Source organism: Osmia bicornis, chromosome 1 (genome assembly GCF_907164935.1).
Source record: "Osmia bicornis bicornis chromosome 1, iOsmBic2.1, whole genome shotgun sequence".
In the NCBI taxonomy this organism is placed as follows: Eukaryota; Metazoa; Arthropoda; class Insecta; order Hymenoptera; family Megachilidae; genus Osmia; species Osmia bicornis.
Window position 1 is genome coordinate 16734684 of NC_060216.1, and position 24257 is coordinate 16758940.

General features: G+C 40.7%; 1 protein-coding gene across 6 annotated transcripts in view; it reads left to right on the top strand.

Annotated features, from left to right (window-relative positions):
* Positions 1–1102: 1102 nt before the first annotated feature.
* Positions 1103–24257, top strand: part of LOC114871907 (neuronal acetylcholine receptor subunit alpha-7) — a 114677-nt gene continuing 91522 nt past the window's right edge. For 3 of the 6 annotated variants that reach the window (XM_029178486.2, XM_029178484.2, XM_029178485.2), the window contains exons 1-2: positions 1103–2321; positions 2725–3087. In XM_029178486.2, coding sequence (XP_029034319.1) covers positions 2961–3087 — 127 coding nt within the window. In that variant the 5' untranslated portion in view covers positions 1103–2321; positions 2725–2960. The remainder of the gene's footprint in view (positions 2322–2724; positions 3088–24257) is intronic. The other 3 variants (XM_029178480.2, XM_029178483.2, XM_029178481.2) reach the window with 2 other exon arrangements.

Genomic DNA, 24257 nt, shown 5'->3' on the forward strand with positions numbered 1-24257 from the left:
GCATTGTGATAAGAGGTGACCCTTGTTTCTCTATTTGGTCCCATTTTCCATGATTTTGAAATAACAAATGTTGACGTAAGTGGCAGTAATCAATCCTATGTCGAAGGATTAGTTAAAAAATCATTTTTTTTTTTAAATGGTTCCTTTGGAAAAGTTGACAGTCCTAGAATCGTTAGTAGCTTCAAAAATTTGAGTAGTAAGTGCCCTTTTCTTTAGGGAAACCTAGGGTGCTCGCCTCAGTTACTTGATTCGAGATCCAAGTTGACTTGAAAATAATGATAAAACACTTTTATGTTGTACATATATAGTAACCATCTCCGATCCTTAAACTGAATGAATAACAAACATACTGCTCCTGAAAAATCTAAAAGTCACAGGTGTTTATCATCTAAACTCAACTTGGAACCATATGGCCGAGGTCTCAGGATATTTCACAAGTAGTACAGGTGAAAATCACGCAAAAAGGGGGGGGGGGGGACGGTAAGAAAGTAGGTCGGTAGGGGACCAAAGTTAGAAAAACGTTGAGAAACACTGGGCTAAATGAGTAGTCATTGTCGTAATGATTACTTTGAGTAATCGAGCAGCTTAAAAATCCAAGATAGTCGCAGGTGTCGGTCGGCCAAACGACTAGTCGTTGTCCTGTCTTCGTGCGTTATGTAGAGGCTGGCATAAACGAGAGAAGAAGCATGTGTAGTGGTAGGTGTAGGTTGAGCTATGGGGGTTCGCGAGGTAGTCGAACGTAGCGCAGCATCCGGCCGAGTGAGAAAGAGAGGAACACGTTTCTCCGGTACACAGTGGTGGGCAGAATATTGATCTGTGGGGTGGGCTTCGGGGATGGTGTCCTCGAGCCTTCTACCCCAGGCCACCCACTCTGCTGATCCTTCTCTGTCTCACCAGAGCCACCCGGCTGGTAGCCTCGGCGGTGGTGGGGGGGACGCTAGTTGCGTGGTGGTCCAGTCCGCAGCTTCCCGCGAAATCATGGTGGGACCGAACTGCGAACGGTAGGGGTATTGTTCGGGAGGGGATGAAGAATGGTAGAGGGAAGGTTGTACCCATCGTGGAAAGCCTTACTCGCGTCTATATCGCGGCCGGTAGCTGCGAGTCGCGAGAGAGCTCGACCGGCAGCTCTTACACGACCCCCGACCGCCTCCTATTTCAGGGTACTTTCAGTTCCGTTTGGATACCCGATCACAGAACGAGGTGGTTTTCTCCCTCCCGTCCCCCTTTTCTCTCTCTCTCTCTCTCTCTCTCTCTCTCGCTTTTTCACTCGCCCACTAACGTTCTCTCTCTACCATACACACACACACACACACACACACACACTCTCTCTCTCTCTCTCTTTCTCCTACAATCACGGCCTCTCCGTCCTTCTCCTTGGAGTTACCCCTCACTCTGTCTACCTAGCTGTTGCCCCTTTGGCTCTATCCGCGCACACGCCTCACTTCTGTCCGCTTCGCCTTTTTCTCGACCGCTGTCTCAGTCTACCGCGAGTCGCCTACGTCTGCTTGCAGACCCGCGCGTGTCACAGTGCATCATCGTCATCGAAGGATCATCTGGTCGGACACCGGCCTGACTCTGCCACGTAGCGACCGGTGGGTGCGATATGTCGGCTACTCGTGCCTTGTGCGGGAAAACGCGAACAACGTTGCCGGAACGTCGTTGAACTCCCTCTGTCCAAGCCCACCATGGACATCGAATAGGGATGCTGTCCACCGAGAACGATGCTACTACCTTGTCGCGTACGAGAAAGGTTAAACGAAGTGGATTTCACGTAGATAGGGAGCAGCACGCTTGGCCAAGTTGCCTAGATACGGGCAAGCACCGTGTTGCGCTCCGGTGAAGTAGGAGGAAGCGAAAGGAGAGGTGGTGCTAATACACGAAAGGATGGAGGGTGCGGTGGACGGTAGTGGGACGAAGAAGATGATGCACGAGGCCGAACAGGCTACCAACGCAGGCTCGTGCTGCGTCCAACAATCGCGATAGCATAGTAGCAGCCTTCTTCGGATACAATCGCGTCTATGATAATCTCATGAGAAGCGTTGCTCGTCGAAGCAACACTGTGGCTGGCCGGCTGCTCTCTAATAATAATTTGCCTCGCTTCCTCGTCAAACCTCGAAGATGTGCTTGTGTCTCTGACAGTGAAAGGAATACCTAACACCTGTGAATCGAGTGTCTAGCAAAAAAGAAACTCGTGAAACTTTTTCTCCCTTTGTATACGCCGAGCTGGATAACAACGAGCCTTTTCTAAACAACGCCAGGATAGGGGGTTGGCGTGCTATTGATAAATGGTGGCAGGCGGCTGATGCCGGAAACAATTGTAGGTACGTTAGGAGGAATTGTTAGCTTTTCACGAAGAAATTTGCTTACATTTTCGGACTTTTCAAACTGCTACGATAATTCGAAACAATGATGATGGGAACACGTGTTGATGATAATTTCTTAGGAGTCATTGGCCACTGGGGAGAAACCTCAATAAATTTCTCAAAATGAATCTCAAATCATTTGGTCCAATTTTGAAGATAGACTATTTACAATTTAAGTCATTTTAAGTCGTTCTATTCTCTAATATCCAGTTGAACCCATTGGTGGTCACGAACTTTGACCCTTTCGTTTCAAAAAATCCCTCCCTCGAATTTCTATGAAACGAATCAAAGTCTAGGAAACGTTAGCAAGTAGTACAATAGCGTCTGGAGCAGTTTGACACGGTATAATAATTATTTGCAGGAGTTTCCTAGAATGCTGAACGACCGAGAGGACCTAGAACTCTAGCCGTCTGTCATTGGACTGGAAGAAAGTTCCACACCTCTTATCGTGCATAGTGATGATGGTTGTATGTGTACGTACGAGTGATTATGATGTTTCGAGTCAGTGATAGAAGCGAATTGACGGGTAACCGTTCGTGACGGTGACACGTAAACAGTGAAGTGAACAGAATACCGAAAGCCTTTTGCCAATAGGAGATGGCAAGTCTGCAGAATTCATTCGCGATGGCGAATCAGACGAGAGCTCTGACACAGATGCGAATAAAGCTTTGTATGGTCAGCGCTGGTCTCCAAATAGTCCTTTTGCTCACCGTCCTACCTCAAGGTAAGTTCTCAAGGCTTCTCCTTCAATTGAACCTGGCTAGGTGTGATACCCTTCCTTTGGGGCTCGGGTTAGATTACCTTTAAATTTCTTCTTCAAAATTATTAGAAAAGTTTTTGAAAAGGATAGAAATCTTGCGACCTCGTTCACAGTTTCCGAATAGCGGTTACCACCTTGTAAAGTGGAAATCCAAAGTGAACCTTAATTAGAGGTGCGCGAAGCTTATCGGCACTCGCTTTCAAAGCTATTCCCAACTCCATCTACTTCTTTCGTATGTACGCATTCATTCGATCGAACGTAAATTTCTCCTGAAACGAAGACGGTAGTCTTCGATCGGTCCAAAAAGCAATAGACTTCACTGATTCTATATACATATGTATTTTGATATGTTATCAGCCGCTAAAAGTTCGATAACGCGATATCGCGTGTTCATAAAATTTCAATGGTCTATCTTTCCCTCGACGAGCAATGGTCGACAGTCTTCCAGTGATTCTGGTGCAGTTCTCGCGAAATTCAACTCATCATGGCACCCGCAGGATGAACGATTGTCGATAAAACGTGATCCTAGGAAATTCGCGACGGAAACTAAGGACAGATTTAATGGGATACCGAATATCGAGCTAGGAGTATAAGGAGCATGGTTAATGGAGTGGAAAAATGTTTGGTGCAGGCAAACACCCAGTATTCTTCATCATTATTTCATGTAAATAGGTTTCATAATGTATTACTACTTGGAATCATTAAAATTGTCGACGATTCTGCCTTTTAAAAAATATTCCCTTTATTAAGTTAAATCTTTTAATTTTGTTCATGGAAAAATCTCCATCCTCTTAAGAAAAATTTCTGAAATTTGTTTTTCAATAATTTCGTTTGAATATTAAGGTATCCTCAAGATACTTTATTCGCTTCCTAATGCACTCGTATACATTCTTCCATCGATAAATCCTTCATCGAAAATAAAAATACACAAAGGAAACGTTATTACACGGCAATACCATTTTAGTCGTTGAAGAATGTGCTTTCGAAGGTCGAAGCTCGCACATATCTTCCCTCCAGTTGGGAGATTACAGTCGATAATAAGTCATCCGATTTATCGCCATGCTTCCGTTGAAATATCCCCTCGAAGGGACCAGATTTTCTAGGGGGGGGGGGGGGGGGGGTGGTGGTGGTGGTGGTGTCTACACCCCTACTGTTCGCGATCGTGAGTTATACTCCTGGCATAGCGTGGAAAGCTTCCCGGCAAAACTGGCCGAGACAAGCGCGTATTTTTTCATTTTAAAGGTTTTACCGCGACCGATAGCTGTTTCTCAATTATTTATCCTGGTTAGAGCGCGGACCAGGAAGAGATACCGATACTCATTTCTCAGCGGGGCCAGCTGGACTAGCCTTGACAGAAATTCTACGTTTCGCCAATCTGTCGAAGAACTAAAACAGCTGCCGGAATGTACATTGTGTGAGAATATAGGAGTGCGAGAGCTAACGCGAAGAGAGAATGAGAGAGGCGACAGGGTTAAGCCGACAAGACTTACCGACGCAGAACGGAAAAACATTTTTCCTCTTGGTGAAATCTCTCGCTCGTAAGCCTCTCGAGCGTTACTCCTTTCAGTTAATGCCCGTACACACGCGTATATACGTTTTACAGCGATACGATGGGGCGTGCATTTTCTACGAATCAATATCGGCCCAGTTATGAACCTGTTTCGAGTCTATTGCTAATGCAATGCAAAAAGACACTCGTCACTCTTACGCTAGGTGTTCTAAAAATGTATTCCATCATTTCCGATAAGATGGGTACACATTTCTTTAGAAATATTCTATTTTAATACGTTCCTGCCTAATGAGGCAAGTTTACTACTGTCAGATAGGTAGGAACCATTATTCAAGTTGGCATCAACCTCTTCCGAATCTTTTAATACATAATGCGATGCAAGAAAACGTGTAAATATACGCAACTAGGCTCGAACGTAAGATGATGATTTAATTAATCTAAGATGACATAAAAAATTCGGAACTTTTAGTGAATTTCTATCTCTGTCAAACTTATACTGACGATGAGAAGAGGAATTTATGAATAAGGTGTATACAGTTTGTTATAACTTCCGTTCTGTTAGGAAACTCAGTGAACGGAAGCTATAAAGGGGACGAAGCATCGTTGTGTATCCATGAAGAGCACGTTGAAGTGGGTACACGATTAGTCAGTTAACATTCTCCGAAGCACTCAAGTTTCAGTAGATTAGCTTTCAGTCGTTAACTACTCGGCCCGAAATCTCAAGTAATCAAGCTTCAATAACTTTGATAAGGAACTTGGGTCAATATCGTACAATGTTCGTGATGATCAATTAAATTTTAGTATCTCGATGAAAATCATTCAAATGAATGTTGATTCGTTCCCTGTAAGAGTCTTAAATATATTAACACTTTTAACGTCCGTATGTCATAGGAAGATAGCGAATCTGGTGCCCGGATGGGTTTAATTTAAACCAAATAATGGTCCTAGAAAATCATCTACGGAGTTTGGAAAAATTCTGTTCAGCGAACAGTACATATATTGAATCGATCACGTGTTTATCTGTCTGAGCGTGTTCTGATTTGGAATACAGCAATACCCAGCAGAGAAATGAAACAACTCGATGGCTAGAGCAGTCAGCCGACAAACGAAATATTATATACACGTGTATGAATCTCGATTCAACGGTTCGATCAACCGAATTGCTTGTTCTCGTTAAAAGAAGAAAAAAAAAAAAAAAAAAAAAACTGGAAAAAGAACAAAAATTGACTTAACGTTGGTACAAAATTCCCTGTATCACCCCGCGCGTTTTGCGCTGCATGGATTTATACGATTTCGCGTCGTGTTTGACAGAGTGAACGATATGTAGGTACCAGAGGAAGGTTTATTTTCTGTTTGCCACGTGTACGTGCGAGGCTAGCTGTTCCATTTGATTCAGAAAACGACTTGCACCATTAAATCAACCCAGCAATCGATGCAAGACCTGTGGTAAAATTCTCCTCTCTGGAAAAGTAGAAATGTTTCGCAATTTTCATTTTCAATTTAAGTAATTGTTTCACCGTCAAATTAATTGGAAAGCTTTTTGGACATGGCTTTCCATATGGTTTCCCTTGGGTGTTGGCCCAGCCTAGAAATGATTAATAATCTGTCGTGGTGCTGGAAATTCCACTAGCACTCTGTTAGAGGGCATCTTCGTTCTACCCTCAATGCTTCACAGCTCAAGGTTGCTCCTTTTATTTAAATCGCCGCCATTTATAACGTCAGAAAGCACGTTTAATGGTGATTTATGGTAACACAGTCTACTGGGTCAGTATTGACCCACACCGATGCATCATAATCGGTCAGGAGCGCCATGCATCTGGACGCTCAGGTTGCCCCCCATGGGACACCCTTTTTTTCTCTACCCCTTGTTCTCCTCAAGTTGCAAAGGGGAGCGACAGAAATAGGCTGACGAAGAGGGAAGATACCTTTTATAATTAGGCCCACGGGCGACGCGTTGCTCCTCTAATTACCTGTCCAACAATCCGTCAGCGAATGAGTAAGTGCCGCCTCTAGACGGTCGCGTTCCTTGTTACAAAGCTTATTCAGTTAGACCGACGAATTCGTAGAAATATCTAACATCATCCTTTGAAGTTCACATTAAACCATCTTCGCATGATCGTTATCGTTTATAAGTATTAGATCAATGATTTTTCAGGGTGACGTCTTATGACGCCATCGGGTAAAGAGAGAGATTACCATTCTATAACGATATCCGCTCTCAAAGTGTTAAATTTTAAGTTGACACGCTATAAGTGTTGTTTTGTGTCATTAAATGATGCTAGACTTTAAGAATCATGCTCGGGTCGCGGCGAACAAGGGAGGGCGAGGGCCAAGAATCTTGAGATAACCTACAATCTAAAGGTGCTAGTACTAGAGAGTCTGTTTTTTAAATTTTCTGGAAATTCAACTCAGGGTGCTTTTATGATGATTAAACTTCCGTATTCTTCTTCAAAATCACGTTCAATCTCGTCCCATGTGACAGGGATTTCAAGTAGACGACATGTATTCACGGTAAATTGCCTCTTCTATAATAACAGCATTATGGATAGCAACATCTGTTGCCTGTTACCTGCAAACTTCCTTCATGTTCGCCATGACTTTGCAATCCCCTATATGCGCGACAGACACGAGTAGATTGCTAATTACGCTTCCCTTGCCTTCCTATAATTTCTTGTAGAATTAAGGTAAATAGTGAAAATTAATAACGAAGGAGACTGGATGATTAAACTCAACGATTTGATCATGGGAGCAATGGGTTACGGAGGAAAATCGTAAAATCGTAAAATCGTAAAATCGTAAAATCGTAAAATCGTAAAATCGTAAAATCGCTGGAGCTTGAAGGGTAAAAAGAAATGCCAGACTAAGGTCGTCAAAAGAAAATTATTTACAACGCAAGTGCCGCCCAAGGTCGTCGTCAATATACCCTTATCTATTGTCTTCAGCCTGTGCCGTTGGCTGATAACGATCAAAATGGTGGTCGATCGATGGAGAGGGTTACATTGAAAACCGGTGGCCAAAGTGTTTACCTAAGAGACTGTAAGCCTCTGTGATTTGAGTAGCCAAGGCTGCCTCCGATATCCACGCCCTCTTAAACCTTGATGCGCATATACCGGTTGACCCAATAAGGATAGCATCGTTACTCCTAGCATTTTCCCTCGATTTAGTCTACTTTAGGACCAGGCTAGATCGAAATCCTGCGAGAGGCTGCAACGAACGGTAAAAGCACTCGACCCACGCCTCGCCTAATACTTGTCAAGTAGCAAAACTTTGATAAACATTTTTTCCCTAACCATTCCTTTCTTAATTAAATTGTTCTTCTTACACGTAGTTACCCTAAATGCCAGCGCTATTTTATCACTTGCTCTATTCACACATCGATAATCGTCGCTTGAATCGAACTGCCCTACAAGGGTAAAACATTGGAGGGATGAGGAAGGGTGAGAAGGGGTGGTAGGCTTGTTGCTGGAATGTGGAGCAGTGTGTCAGAACGACACCCTTCTGTCGCTTAGTCCCTCTGTACTTTCCACCCCCTTTCATAAAGACTTCTCCCCTCGCTAACCATGGATCTACCCTTGTTTCTCTACCTTTTGCTACCCCAGCAGCCGACCCTAACGCCAGCCGCCACTTGTCCCGTCTCCGAGCACCCTCCTGTTTTGTAAAAATTAATTGAATTAACATTTCTCTGTTAATTTTGATCGAAAGTTTTTTTCTACAATTAATTTAACATTAGTTGAAAGTAAAAGAAAAATCTATTCTAGTCGGTGGAAATTCGTCTTCGCATCACAGAAACGAGAATGTGAAACGATGCAGGTTAGTTCTTTTTCCATCACGAGGAGGGGAGAAAAAGTTCAAATAATTTCGCTTCGTCCGCACCCTTCACAATTTCCAGCAGGGAATGAGTTTTCGAGTCAGGAAAAGTAAATAACGTTTTAATTATTGACCGAGTTAGTTCTTCTTACTTTGGTGAATCTACATTCCATTCTCGCGTACGATTTAATCCTTTCGAATAACGTATGAGTTCGGATTCAGGTTAGAGTAATTAATTTTGTAACAACTGTTTTAGCGAAAAGATATTTTTAGAGAGATTATGTACGAGTATTCTAAGCTACCATCGATTTTCAGCAAGATCGATTATCACTTGCCCAATGGTTTGGCAATGTACGTTTCGCGCTGCCATATTTTTTGCTTCCTTCCCACACTAAGGAATTGTCATCGTTCAATCGTGAAATCCCCGAACACCATGGAAACACGGCTTCTAAATGGATGATTATAAATGAAAGTTCTTGGACCGATCGACCGTGAACTATTCTCCAGCTACAACGCCGTTTCTGATCGGTGAATCGCAATAGGGAGGCTGATTTATACCCGGCTGACTAACTCTCGTTTAAATTGAAACGAAACGGGACGAGCTGGAGACTTTTTCCTTGAAATTTTATTAGATTCACGGGAACGATTTGTCGTATTTCTACGTTTAAGCGGCGATACTAGTTTCTGTTCAGGAGGGTCAATAAGCTGTGCCGTAGAATGCGAGAAGATTCGAAGAAAAGACGAGGAAAAGACAAATCCTCTTATTTTTTTTTACTATTTTATCATTCGTAATTGATATTTTCATCGATTCTTGCCTGCGTATCAATCTTTCAACACTCTATTGATCGCTAAACGATGAGAACGGTCCCGTAATATAGGCATATCGTGGTAATAACCGTCCTGTAATAACGATCTTCTTTGACCACCGTCAAAATAAGTGTTAAACAAACCGTGCATATCGATCGATTGTTACACAACACGGAAAGGTTTGACGGGTGTACGCGCAACCAGACGCCAAAGCGAGAAGTATATCAGCAGTGATGGAAGAAGAAAAAAAAAAAGAGCGACGCGGGATTAAGCGGCGAGTAATTATGCGACAAGGTTCACCGTCCGTAGATAGCAATTACCCTCCAGAGGCGGGTAAAGCGTTTTCTTTAGAGGCGTGCGAAAAGGGGAAATACACGGAGCAGCTGCAGTTGCGAGGAGAACGAAATTGCCTCGATTACTTTCCCGTCGCAGCCAGTGAAATATTTTTTTTTCTTTCCTTTCTTTTTTTGTTTTCCTTTTTCCTCCACTCCGCCGCCACCTACTTGCCTCGTTCCCCTTTACCCCTTTCGATACGTTCGCTAAAGCATCATTTGCTCAGCAATCGTTGCTTCTCCCGGTGTTAAAGTTGAAAAAATTTCTTCCCATTATTGACAACATTTTACTAAATTGTACACAAATACCATTGGTCGAAGCAGAATAACATAAACGACATGCAAAAGTTATATTATTTTATAATAAAAGAAAAGAATTGGAAATTAATTTCCAATTGAATATTGGCAGCCAAAGTATTAATAGAAAGAGCAGAAGCTTACAAATTCATTTATTACAAGCAAACGTCTCCTTGATTATTTAAATGCAAATGTTTTCCTGAAAATATTTTTTATCCTTAACCACCAGTACATATTTCGTTTAAATAGTGTACATAAACGTGGTTGCATGCTTGTTAACACCGTAGAACATTCAGCCGATCGGAACTGAATATTTATAGGTGATATCAAAGGGAGATATTGAAGATTGATTTTATATTCATGCTTGATATTGATTATGATAAAAATAGCCTTTCATTAACGTACGTTATTAAATGTTTAATGTTATGCAACGCAAAAGATTCTTGCAAGTAAATAGCTGTTCATTTTGGAAGATTTCGAACCCCTTTCGAAATTATAACATTTAAATTATTTCAAATTATTTCAAATTATTTCAAATTATTTCATACTTTAGCAATAATAACTTTTATTGAAAGACGAAACTAAATGAACGAATGAGAATTTTGTAAAACCTTTGTAAAGCGTATCGCATGAAAATCTGTAGTGACAAAAAGTATTTTATTTTCGAGAGTGAAGAATTAACGCGAAAGATGGAAGAAAAGGTTCGCAACCTTGCATATTTGCGAAAAAAGACTCATCAAAATTCCGTACAAGAAGAAATCTCGTTTCGCGTCTTGTTTGAAGAGGGAGGAGCACTTTAAAGAGCAAAGTAACGTTCGTAGGAAACGTTTCAAAAGAATAAAACAGTCTTGCGCCGAGTATTCTTTCGTGTCTGTTGCTTGTCAAATAGTTTGCTTGTAAAGTTTTCTTGTAAACTGTTGCACGCGATTACGAATGAATGATAGGATTCGAGATATAAGTTTCAAATCTTTTCTCATATTTTATTTCTTATTGTTAGATAGAATGATTGAAAAGTGATAAAAGTGATTTTAAGACGATCATGAATTTCATACTTTTTTATTCGAAATAATAATTAATGATTTTATTTTAATATTAGATACACAGTTGAAACCAGACTCTTGCAAGCCTTATACATATAATCTCATTCTGGCCCATACTTAGTTACCCCAATGCCAGTTCTTTGTAGCCTCTAAAGTAAAGTGAATCTTTTAAACGAATAGCATCGTAAAAAATGGCAGGAAATGACATATATCAAGAGTACGGATTGAAAACATGTCCCTGTAATCGTGTACGCAACTCTGCTAGCATGAGTACAGGAAAAATATGCTTGGATCGAATACACGATGGCGTAACCTATCTACCCTGTCGAGCGAATAATGTCGTGCATCCATGATACAAGTGACGAGCACACCTTCGACGATACCGAAGCGTTTGAAAAATATTTTTCCTATTTTTCCTATTTTTCATTCAAAGGCAACTCGTACAATTGTTTTTTATTGTTTGAAGGCAACACTTTTAAACTTGGTATAATTAAAGGATGGGTCAAAGATAATTGTGTAGATTTTGTAGGAATCACACGTCCATCATTTTAGAATTAATAATTGCTTTCAGTCGTTTACTCAGTTTTAAAATGATTGAACTGCTTTGAAGCACTACTACTTAGTACTTTCAGCTTTATTAAAGCCCTTTCCAAAGTATACGATTAAGAGCTCTTGTTTGCTTTCATCAATTGCCTTTGATTATTGCAGCCATTGTTCCAAATCACCTTTAGTCTACCTTCAAGTCTTTGTAGTTGTGAGTGTACCTTTAATAACAGATATTTATGGAAATTAATTGAAAGTTTCGGAAATGGAAAGGGTTACATAGCCGCCCCGCAGCGGTTCCTTCTGAAGGAAGCCTTTAAACATATAGAAAATAGAAAATTCAAAACTATTTCCATATAAGATTTCCTATTGACCTCATAGTTTCTCCAGAAAAATGATTAAAAGTGGCTTTCAGAGAAATGTATAGTGAAGCTTACGAGAAGAAGCACGATCGATGAAAGGGAAACGGTTCGCTTTTGCTGATACGAAATATTTTCGAGAATCTTTCTGCTGGTGCTCAAGGGAAACGTTAGTTCTTCATCCTCCCTCGATATCGTCGTCATAGCAACAATGAGGGACACGGTATGGTAGCGCGGATAGAAAAGACGTCGCTCCGTCCAGCGCGATACGTTTTACTTCTTTTTCTTGTAGCTGCATTTCTAGAAACTCAATTTTCCAGGCTACTTTGACGCTCGCAGGGTAACGAAGTTATTCTAGCGGAAACGGAAGTAGCACTTGGCTGATCGTCCTACCACGAAATTACTCGCACCATCAACTTTGACCTCCATCTATCATGGAATTTGTCAATACACGTTTGCCACATTGTTGAAAAAATTAAAAGTCTCCTCAGCCAGATAAGAGACGTCCACGTCGAACTTAAGTCCTATTGAGAAGCGACGTTGACATAATGCTTCTGCTCTTAACTGTAATTAGGTCGTTCTTAATATTCCTTGAAGTAGGTCCAACGTTGTTCGACAATAATTTCATGTTAACTGGGATGCTGTGAATAAACTTCGAATATCCGATTATTTCGGCATTGTTGCGAGGAAACGATGGGTGGAACTTAATCCCACATTACCATTGTTGTTTGCACCAATAATATTCAATCAAAAGTCAGATATGATTATTACAGTGTGATTTATCATGCAAATATTTACATAAAATAAAGTCAGAAAGGCAATTAACCTATTTAATATTTTTCTTTTCAATTCGAAATGTCTGAGGTGTGAAAATGAACAAAGGATTTAAGGACGCCATTACCCTGCCTCTGCAGCATGACGCTCGTGCATGCGCAGACGCGTTTCAGTCACTAGCGCGAAAATTGAAACGCTATCAATGACTATTACTGTTTCAAGATATTTTATTTTCTTTCTTAAGTGTAAATAATGATTTCTATGGTATAATTTTGAAAGTTTAGAAAATTTTTGATAAATTTGTTATTATTACCATAATAAAAATTCAAACGCTAATAATAAATATCGTAATATCACTTTAAAACGTTAGATAATGAAAAAAAAAAAAATATAACGTTGTATAATATAATTTTGAAATTTTCATAGGCCTGAAAAATGTTATTTACACCGGAGGTTATTTTAATAGCGATGGTTTACTTGGAAGGGGAACGAAATCTCGCGGCCGAGTTTTTCGAGACTCGTGAAAGTGTTCGGTTGCGGTATCGGTAATCAATACTTAGCCGCGGTGTGTAATTATGGGAAGGGAAAGTAATTTCGGACGTGTCCGGTTTTAATCGTCCCTTGAAACTTTCATAAGTATCCACCCGAACGAGTCTCGATTGCTTATTTAACGAGAAATTTCGGACCGTTTATTGTTCCACGCTCATGAATAAACTACAACTCCGCCTGCTATAATATAACAATTACCAGAGATCATACTAAATTGTTATTAACAACTTGTACCTAGGATATTTACATTTCATTCAAGGTAGTTCCATGATTCATTAAGATCCTCGAGGTGTACAGCTGTGAACAGTCCTCCATCGAAGGGTAAGGATCGAAGAACAAGATTGAGGCTAAATGAGCTTCAGCGTCTCTTTAATGACTAAGGTCGAAAGTCAGCAGATTGAAAGGAAAAGAGCAAGTTGAAAGAGATGAAGACACTTCGAGCTCTTTTGATCGAAGAAGAGCAGAATTATTATACATTTATCCTTTATTCTTTAAAAATAAATCTGCTAACAATAAGAAAAATCTCGCGACAGCTAAAAGTTGTGACTTTGAATGTCACGTAAGAATATACCCTAACCCAATAGAGACAGCAAGCGGCGACGCTGAACAGGGGCGAAGCTATAGATAGAGAGAAAGACGGTGTTAAGAGGGACAGAGAATTTTGGGGTATGCCTGTTGCTATGACAACCATCCGGGGTTTAAACGACCAGGATGGAGGCATCCAGCCATGCTTCCACGATATGGTTATCCACGTGTGTAGAAAAATCTACTCCACTAGAAATCATAGTTGATTTCGCGCCATTTCTTCTCGCGCCTCTTGGCATCGGTTTGCCACAATTTTTATCTTTTTTGCCCCTCCTCGATTTAACCAGGCTACACGTCGGCCCTCGAATTATGGCACGTTTCCAAGCATTCTTTTCGCGTTTTACATTCCCATTTGCCCTGGCCATCGTACAGGCTGCCTTGTAAAAGCATGGATTAGGGCTCGGCAAGAAACAATTCTGGGCCATTTCTTTCTTTGGAAAATTTTCATTCGGAATGAATCGCATTGGCGGGACAAAAACAGGACGTGTATCGAGGGAACAGGACAATAGACTGCATCGAATTCATCCCCTATCGAATGTTCAACGTTCAACGTTCAACGTTCAACGTTCCAGCAATCAAAAGTCACCGTTATTGACAGAGTGACGAAGTTTTACGTCTGTAGAAAGCTGTGAAGCCCGGCATTCGATCGATAGAAACGTCCAACCGTTTTGTATCCGAATTGGTTGTCCGCACCAACGAACTTCCTGCCTGGCCGGATTAAGCTCGAACGCAATCGATATCGCCACAATTCTGAAATTCCACGACCGTTTACAATACCGTTACCGTTTCAACGTACGTTTTCCTACGCTCCTCGATGTTATTTACTCGCGATTAGGTAGTAAAATGAAGTCGTTGCCTAAATGCTAATCGAACATTCCAATCGTCCCTTTATTGCATCCTGTTGTTCTTCTATGGAACGCTTTGAACCTGTCCTTTCATCTTTTAGATTAATCCTTGCAGATGGTATACTGTTTAAGCATTCATGCTGGCTAGTAGGTCAGCGACTTGTTAGAAGTTCGCTTCACTAGCTCACATTTTCAACTTGGTTTATTACTTACGTATAGGAAGTTGGAAAATTAATTGTTGTGGAATTTACACGGTGATTCCATGTGGGGATTTATGAGAAAATAACATTTTAAAGTAACCTTGACCATGAAATTCAGGGTCAGGCCTCTTTTCTTCAATTGTATCTTGTAGTATTCGTCGAGGGGATGAAAAGATTTCCGGATGCCAGAATTTGTAAATCAACCATAGGATTGAAAGCCTATATATGTATTGTCCTATCTACCATCTTGCAACGAGGAAAAAATTTCACCTTCAGTTTTCAGGTCAAGGTCAATTTTTCTCTATCAAACGACGCAGCTTCACCTGATGGTGATGAGGTTTAGTTACAGCCAAAGTTTTATCGCGTCCCCGTTACCGCGAACAACGAATCGAACGCGTATACATATAACCCACGTCAGACAATGGAGGAAGCGACGAAGGGGTAGGTAACTCATGAGGCGAGTTAAACGTAGTTTAAACTCGTCGTACTGTCAAACTTCACCACGAAACCGTCCTTAGTTCGTGCCCCGTACGAGAATAATGGAGGGCTGTGTACCGAGTTTAATTGTCACCGATTGCTAGGGGAGCTTGATGAAAGCATAATTACTTCGCGAGGCTTCCGGAAATTGGGATACACCGATACTCCCTGCAAATATTACGACTCGGTGTGCGTATCCTCTTAAACTCGAGCCTTGCCGTCATCTAACCTGAGTTAGGTTAGATTAGGTTAGGTTAGGTTAGGTTAGGTTAGGTTAGGTTAGGTTAGAGAAAATGAAATTTCCTCTTCACTTTGCTCGCGTTTAACGCAACATTCTACCTTCTTAGATAGTTTGATAGTATGAAATGAAAAATTGTTTAACAAATTTTTCATCAAAACTCCATGTCTAACAGAAAACAAATAAGGTTAGGTTAGTTTGGTAAGATGCAAACTGTCATGGCGGTCATCAGACACGTGAGACACGAAGGACGAGCAATTTTCCTGGGACGATTGTTGAAAAAACAATTTTATATAAAGATATGAAATTACAAAATATAGTACAACTGCTGTTACATAAATTCTGCTTCTGCGGGATGGAATAGTTAAGTGGAAATATGCAAATATTTGTATTTCTCAGAGGCATGCGAGAAAGCTTAGTAGAGGGAAGTTACTACACTGTTTGGAGAGGCAAATATTATGAGAGTAAAAACCATTTTCTTTTTAAGGTGAATTTCGAGATTTCAGATTTCCATTATACATACATATAATACAAGGAGAGTTTGAAGAAAAATTTCAATTAAAATTAAACCTGAACCGTGTGATTGTCCCACTTGCCTGTATCGAAGTTTGAAAATGACAAAAAATTTTCATGCAATATGGTAGAGAGAGAAGAAGTTGCACGAAATTGTGGCGAGTGAAATTACCTGCAATGTTTCGTTCAACTCTCATCACGATTCAAGCACACGCATAAGAGGGAGCAGACCGACTATCAATAACAGAAGTCATAAATATTCAATGCGCGTCGGTAGTCGACTTAGGGTGATCTATTGAAACGTCGATATTCGATCACGAGGCTGGCTGAAGCTCGTGGAAAACCTGGTCGGCCTCTGTCAACCCTGTTCCTCCTCATCCCATCGAGAGGCTTCAAGTATCAACAAGTCACTGCTGCTGGCTGGCAGAAAACCAATGAAAGTGTTGCTCGTTGCTTCGATCCGTGCCACAACGAGCCGGCAATTTTAAAAGGAACTACCTACTGACCTTTCAGTATTATGAATAACTTTGTTCCGAGCACCCTTCATCCAGACCTCGGTATACTCGAAGCGAAAGCCATTGGAAGTAACTGTTAAATAGTACAAAATGGTTTGACGTGCCTTTCAAAAGTGATTCCGCGTGGAGATTTGTTAGATAAATAAACCATCCATCAAATCTGACCTTGACCCATAATTTCAAGATCACACTTTTCCTTCCATTATATCTTGTACTATTCTTTGGAAGAATACAAATTTTCTTGAGTATCACAATTAGAAGCTAGAGAACCTTGGTTCTTAAGAAGTCACTGCGAGCTACCTTTTAAGATGTCCATAATATTCGAAGCTGGATCGAATATGCACGAATCGTTTTGAAAATTTGCAACGGATCATTTTGATTATCCACCGTTACAAAAGCAGACAGCGAGGGGTCAAGGGACACCATGTATCGTTTATGCCTGACGTTGTCAGCGCGTTATCCGCAGGCTACGGTCTCTGTTCTGCTGAATATTTCACGGTGCGTTTTCTCTCCCTAACGACGATGCACTAACGAGATGATAATAAAATATTTGCCGACCTGTGACCCCTTTACGAAACAAACCACGGCGAGATACCAAATCGTTGTACGCGCGAGACCTGCTGTGAATTATAGCTGAATGATTGGTGCTCGATTCTATGGGACCGACACGCATGACATCGTAAGACGACACAGCTAACCGAATCGGGGTTTTCAAAGGGTAATTCAAAATAATTGCTTTCTGGTTAACGAGGGTCTTTAACGACGGAAAACGTGGCCAGTGTATTCGTGAAAATTTATAACCTGACAGAATAGTTGTATCCTTATTTATTACACGCGTCTTTTCGCAGCTTGTCAGGAGCGTTAACTGCAGCCTTTCAGGAGGCAAGAAATTTCATGCGAGAATTTTCCTGCAGTCTCGAGGCAAGGGTGGTTTGCTGCCTCGTAGCCTACATGGCACGTCACGAACGTGTATATTAAGTGTCAGAGAATTTACTTTATCAAACTTCTATCTACATTAAACTCCCCAGCCCACACCTGTTCTTTCCGCGATCTGATTCCTGATTTACTATCTATGTATGTACACGGTGTACTACAATAATATTGCAAACTCGTGTGAGTCGGCGACCGCCAGGTGGCAGCGGGATTGAGTCTATGAGTTCCGGAAAGCGGGGTCGTCTGCCGTCAGTCAGCCCTACTGACGACGAATCTGGCAGACGATCCCGAGACGAAACCGCCCCTTTTTCCTTTCTCGCATTAACAACCATTGAAACGATGATCTTCAAAAGGAACATGTAACGCGATGATCGATATCCTGTCGTATCGTTGCCAGCATTTCGGATATGTGATTATCGCGATACGAAATCAGTTAACTGAACGGGAAAGTTATTAATCCAGGGAATGTGATTTACACGAAACGTCATAAGCGATTTTCACCGATGCGAAACCGTGTTCCGTACGTACCGCGCGCGTCTATTTGCAATTTAAACCTCGTGGGTAATCATACCGTGGATTTCCCTAGGCCGAGGTTATAAACACGAGGTGTATGCAGGTCAGTCAAGGCTGTCGAATATTCTCTGTTGATATTAAACCTCCAAGTGGCTTGGAAAAAATGCCTGCAGGCTGGGATAAGTTAAAAAGTCAGGAATTCTACGAGTGGAGAACCAGCTACGACCTTCTACCACGAATCGTTTTTTCAACCTAATGAGATGTCGATTTCTAATACTTAGCCAGGCCAGACAGTAGCAATAAGTCTCCCTCTAAGGTAATTTAGTTTCAACGAACAGCTATCTTTCTACGATTCTTCTTTCTCCAACCCGTTATTTATCTTTCGTTTCTGCAGAAATAAGTTAGTAATCTACAGTTTGTAAGTTAGGCCGAGTTTCTATCAGGTATCTGGAGGGGGGAGAAGGTAATTCCCAGGTAATTCTCGTGTAAACCAGGCCCTGATACGTCTCTTTCCATCATCCTCTGCATATTCAATTTAATCCGACTAAAAGATTTCTACATTTTCACCGTTCCACGTTCGCTGCGAAATATGAAGAAAGTTAATCCAACGGAGTAAGTAGATATTTGGAATTTGGACGTTGATCGTTGGCGATCGACGAAGAGGCGTATCTCTTCAATTTATTCCGGAGCAACCGGCTTTTGTTGTAAGCGGATTCGAGAGTCCGTCCATTTGCCGGCGGAAGAGTCTGCCACGGATAGAATTCATTCTGTTGTGCATACTATCGATTATTCTCGAGTCCCATTCACCCGCTCTTACGTGTCGTTTTCACTTTGAAAGAACCGCTGCCTACCATTCGACCGAGTCCGTTTCATCTGCTTGCCCTCGTAGATGATGTACCGATCAATTGGAGATCGGTAATCCATCGTTCTGATAATCATTAAAAAAAAAAAACCCATATAGCTTTAATAGCAGGCAGTACTGGGACACTGTTGCGAAAATTGTTTCTGGCGAAGCACCTAGACTTGATGATTGAACTACCAAAAATATTAATTATTATTGATCTATCACTGGGTTCCCGGTAATAAAGTAAAGCGAGCGTGTTGGAAATCGAACGGATCGATGTTAACGCTTCCGGCAAATATGTCTCGTTATATGTAGGTAACAGCTAGTGGATGCATCGCCGTGTTGCACTTTCAATCACCGTCGCAGTTACCACGAAACGAGGTCGATGATTCTCCTCGCATTTTCCACCCCTTTGGCTCCTGACTTGGCGCCTGACTTTACGGGAACGGCTATCTCCGCCACCCATCCACAATTAGGTAGGCGGAAGCGGGAATAACACGAGGAGACGTACAATTCCGGTAAAGAACGAACGCTATTCTCTGAAAACGTAGGGAATCGTTTTAACAGCAGCTTGTAATTTTTCACAATTTTCTTTGAGAAAAGATACATACGTTAAAGAAGTCTTTGTCTACCTTTTTTTTTTACTGTTCAGAGATTTTCATACGATGCGATGGTTTTAATAAATAATCCATAAAAATTTTATATATACTGAATTCGTGATTGCGTCGGTACAACCCTTTATTGGTTTCGCAATTTCCTTCGTATAACCAACTCCACGGTTGTAAAACCACGGTACAGTTGCATAACACTTGCAGTTCGCAGAGTCACTGACCTAAAACTCGAACCTTCCACGTAGGATAAACAAGAATTTTCTCTGATTTTCTTCTTTCAGAAAATATGTCTGTTCGCGTTGTTGAGCGCTAACAATGCTTGAAATTAATATTAACCCTCCGTTGGAAATTTGGTTGGAATTAAAAAACAAATACGACCCAGTGGCAATTGTCAAATTGAACACGGCTCAAGTACGTTGTTTCGGGTACAATCGCTTAAGTCAAATATAACCGCCTGAAGCTGGTGGTGGTATTTGAGTTAGGTTCGTGACTGGTTGCACTTAAAGGGTTACACACGTGTGTACACATGTGCCTGAGTCTGGATAGAACGACGCGTTCGAGGGAATCTATGGCAGATGGAATATCTGAATAACCTATAGACGCCTTTTCCCTTTGTAACCGCGAGTAGCGATGGATTGGAGGAGCTTGCGAGTAAATTTCAACTGTTTCTTCAAGCTTCAAAAACATTCTAAATACAATATTATTCTAAATTCGAGAATAAAAAGTAAGGACACATTTTACAGTGACGGTATAAAGTTAAGAGTCCTAGGTGTAGACGAAGCAATTTGTTAGGTACTTACATATTATGTATTAGGTAGGTAGATTAATAACTTAGGTACATATGTATCTCCAGCCGCTGAAAATTCAGCTGGAGAAACGTTGAAATCAGGATTAAGAGAGCAAAGTCGATAACGCCAACTCGCATAGAAACACTCGACATCCCCGGAAACGGAACAGGGTCTTCCGGGACATAGCGTTAAGTCTGTCCTCATTATCGAATCGGTTGTCGATATTATCCAATCGAATCGCTTTCGAGAATTTTCTTAATGAAGAAATAACTTTGATATTTTAGTGATAAAAGAATATTTAAAGTCATTTAATAGACAACAATTACGCTGTTGTTTATCAAATTATTAAAAATTATAAATAAAATAACACTTATGGTACCTACATCAATTTAAGGATCGAAGCATATTAATACGCGCTACATAATCGTTTATTAATATTTTTACACAATTTACATCAAATAAATTGCAATGAAGTATCAATAATATAGTATAGATAATATTCATCGGTGTTTCCAACTAAAGGCATCGTTAATTTTCACCGATTAAATTTATCATGGAATTGCAATTTTTCGTCGTCGACCTCTGGTAGATATATTGAAATTCGCATTGGTTGGTATAGATATTGGAGCAACCACGAAATCAGGAAATCACGAAATCACGAAATCACGAAATCACGAAACAGCGAGTGAATCGTTCGACGGAAAATAATGATAACTCGAGCGTAATTACGGGTCACGGTCGCAGAGGGAGGTAATTTCACGCGTATCATCGTGCGTGTCCTAAATTCCCCGACAACGGTTGAAACCAATCCAATCACATGGAATTCCAGTGGTGACCGATCCAGTAATACCGTGGCAGCTCTTCGAGTACAGGTGCTCATTATTCCTTCCTCCTTCTGCTTGATGCCACATGCATATCTCTCGTTGACCGACAAAGCACGGAATTCCATTGTGAAACCGTTCAATCTGATAATAATTACGCATTCACAAAATTTCATCGCTAATTAGCGGTAGAAAATATCGTTGGCTTCAACCGTCAACTGCAAACATTTTTCTTTCAAACAAATTATTTGGGAATTTTAGTTGTGAAATCAATTTTACCGTAGAAAATTAAATTAAATTTAATTCAGTTTCAGTATGAAAAGAAAAAAAAAAAATCGAACAATTACTTTTTATTAAAGTTTATACGAGCTATATCTTCCATTTTGTGTGTTACACACCGTCTGTACCGCTACTTCTATTACTTCTGTCACTCTCCAGTGATATTACGTTGGGACTGGAATATGGAAGCGCTCGGTGCTTGTAACCAGGAAACTCATATTCGGTGTACACGGAGTCTGTGGCTACGCTTATTGCTGTTGTCAGTGACTTTAACTGTAAGATGTGCTGCAATGCAACTTACTGTCTCGTCTGCATTGTCTTTATTTTATCGCGAAACCAACAGACGCGAATATTAAAAAATAGAAAAATTTAGATAGAATTTCATGGCAGAAAATTAATGTCAAATAGATCACTTTGAACCTTATAGTTTCTTCATCTTCAAATTTTACCCGTGTGTGTATTCAATATCCTCGGATACAGGAATCAATAATTTCCCAAGCGCCATAATACATCACACGTTTCAGATTAAACTGCCAATACCAGGAAAACTATACTTTTTTCAAAGGCATCTACAACTTTGCCTTCCTCGATTCCCTCAAGTAAAAAATAAAAAGACCAAGTGTTACTCTCTCGAGCCACTCTTCACCTTTCAAAGCAGGACAAAGCGAAGGTCGCTATATTTCTGCTCGAACTACATACATATGTATACAGTTACCAGACTATACCGCTACTCTTGCTAATAACAATGAAAATTTTGAATCAAATCAGTATTCCCAAGATGGCAGCGACCCAATTGCCTTTATCTTGTTTTCTATTATGAGGTCGAAAATATGATTTTCCCTTATCAAAGATCCAAAGTCTTTGAACCTGTTCCTTCTACTTCCATATTAGCCAACAACAAAGGATCACCACATTAGCCGTTTGTTGTTAACGAAGAAGGTTACACTTGCGCTGCTTTGTCGGCAAGTTTCGGTGGGACGAGTGTACACCGTTGTTTCTGGCCGATGCATTGTCTATGTTTTAATTGACCTGACGCTAACGGACCCAGTGAAACCATGACGGTGCGGTGCGGTGATCGCGCATCGATCACCCACCCTGTTGTCTTCTTTATCTTCGTAAACAAACGCTAACTACTTGATATATTATGTATTTCCGCGACTCGGGACAATGGGAGTCTGCGTTAGACAAGTGAACTTTACACGATCGTGAAACTTGATCGCCGAACAAGTTGAGAACATTCGAATCCGATGATAATGATTATTTCACTTATTCCAGAGGATTAAGAGTAACATATTGTATTATTTCAGCTTCGATTTTTCCACCACTTCTGTTTGAAATTCATTTTCTCTTGGAGATTTGTACGGTTTTCCCATCCCCAACTCCGAATATGTATGTATGATGGATTTTGAAATTGCTTTTCAGGTTAAACAGCATAGGTGTAGGTGGCTGGATGTGTATGCAAGGTTAATTAAAATGAACGAAAGACTGCATTTTATTTTTTTAATGTAAATTGAACGATTCGATCGAATTCAAAAGCTGCGTGGATCGAGCCTGATTTTCAATTAAACGTTCTTTTTCACCACTTCGGATTGACCTAATTTCGAATTTCTGAAATCGTTCGTGGAAAAAAGTAGGTCTCTTATGAAAATGTATTATTAATTTGTGAGATATCGAAGCTAATGATTTTTTTCTTTCTCGAGAAATCATGAAACGATTCGAAAATCTGGAATATTCCGAAAAATGTACATCACGTTTTAAAGAGGAAAAAAAATGATCAAACAAATTTCTGAAACAAAGCGAAACTTAAGACGCTGCTAGCCCACTTCTCTATTCACTGCTCGTTTCATAAGTTCATTAACGTACGGCAGACTAATTAACTTTTTTATTCGGCTGTGCAGCTTACTTGGTCGCTGTGTAAGCCTTGCGAAAAGAGAGCTAAAGGTACGGGAAACTGGTGTCCGTGAGATTGCGGTAAAATTTTGGTGTATGAAAAGAAGAGAAAGATGTTAACTTTACGATTAAAAGAATTGAGAAATTTCCATAACGAAGCCAATTTCTTTTTCTTTCTAATTTGAATAGACCGAAATTTAATCTTTGATTTATTCACAGAGACACGATGCTATCGATATTTCAATAACATCGTATATGTATAATATCTCTCGCTTCTGGCCATGGCTCACCATTAAAAAAACATTGAAATTGACGAAAAAAAGAGGCCGCGATCAAACACTACGCGACGCACGACGCGACGACGACGCGACGCGACGCCGCGAATTCAATTTATGAGGCATTTATACGGTACGTGATCGCGAAACTATTTCGCTTCATTGAAACAAAACACGCGATGCACAATTTTCAAGCGAGACGGGAATCAAAGCGACGACGCGACGCGACGTATGAATTTATTTGCACGAGAAATTTCATTCTCGTTCATGGATAGAATTCGGCGAGAAAAAAAAAAAAGAAGAGAGAATTTGTTATGCTCCGGAAAAGTTTAGAGACGGCCGACGCCATTGTTCAACTTCTGTGACGAGCGGAAAATCGAAAGTGGCGCGAACAACTTAAATTAGATTTTCTTCAGGAAATGAAAGAAAGGAAACCTGGATATCACGATGAAATTGAATATTCATCGGTTTCCAAAAGAAATCAAAGCACGTTGGATTGTTCCTCGGCTTACTTTCGTCCCTGCCTTCCAAAGTAACTTGAAACTTCTCTTTCAATTTATGTAGGTATAGTTTTTTGTCCAATTTGATCAGTGGCCGATGAGTCTGACGTGAGTCTGGGCACACTAGGCGTCAAGTGAAACGAACACGACTGACTTGAAGTAACACTTGATTCCGCAAAAAGTCTGAATTAAGCGACGAGAAATTCATGAAACGGTACGGCAGCTGCCGTAGTTTCATTATGGAACGAACCAAGACGGTTTTCAGCGTTCCTTCATTCCGCCCGAATAA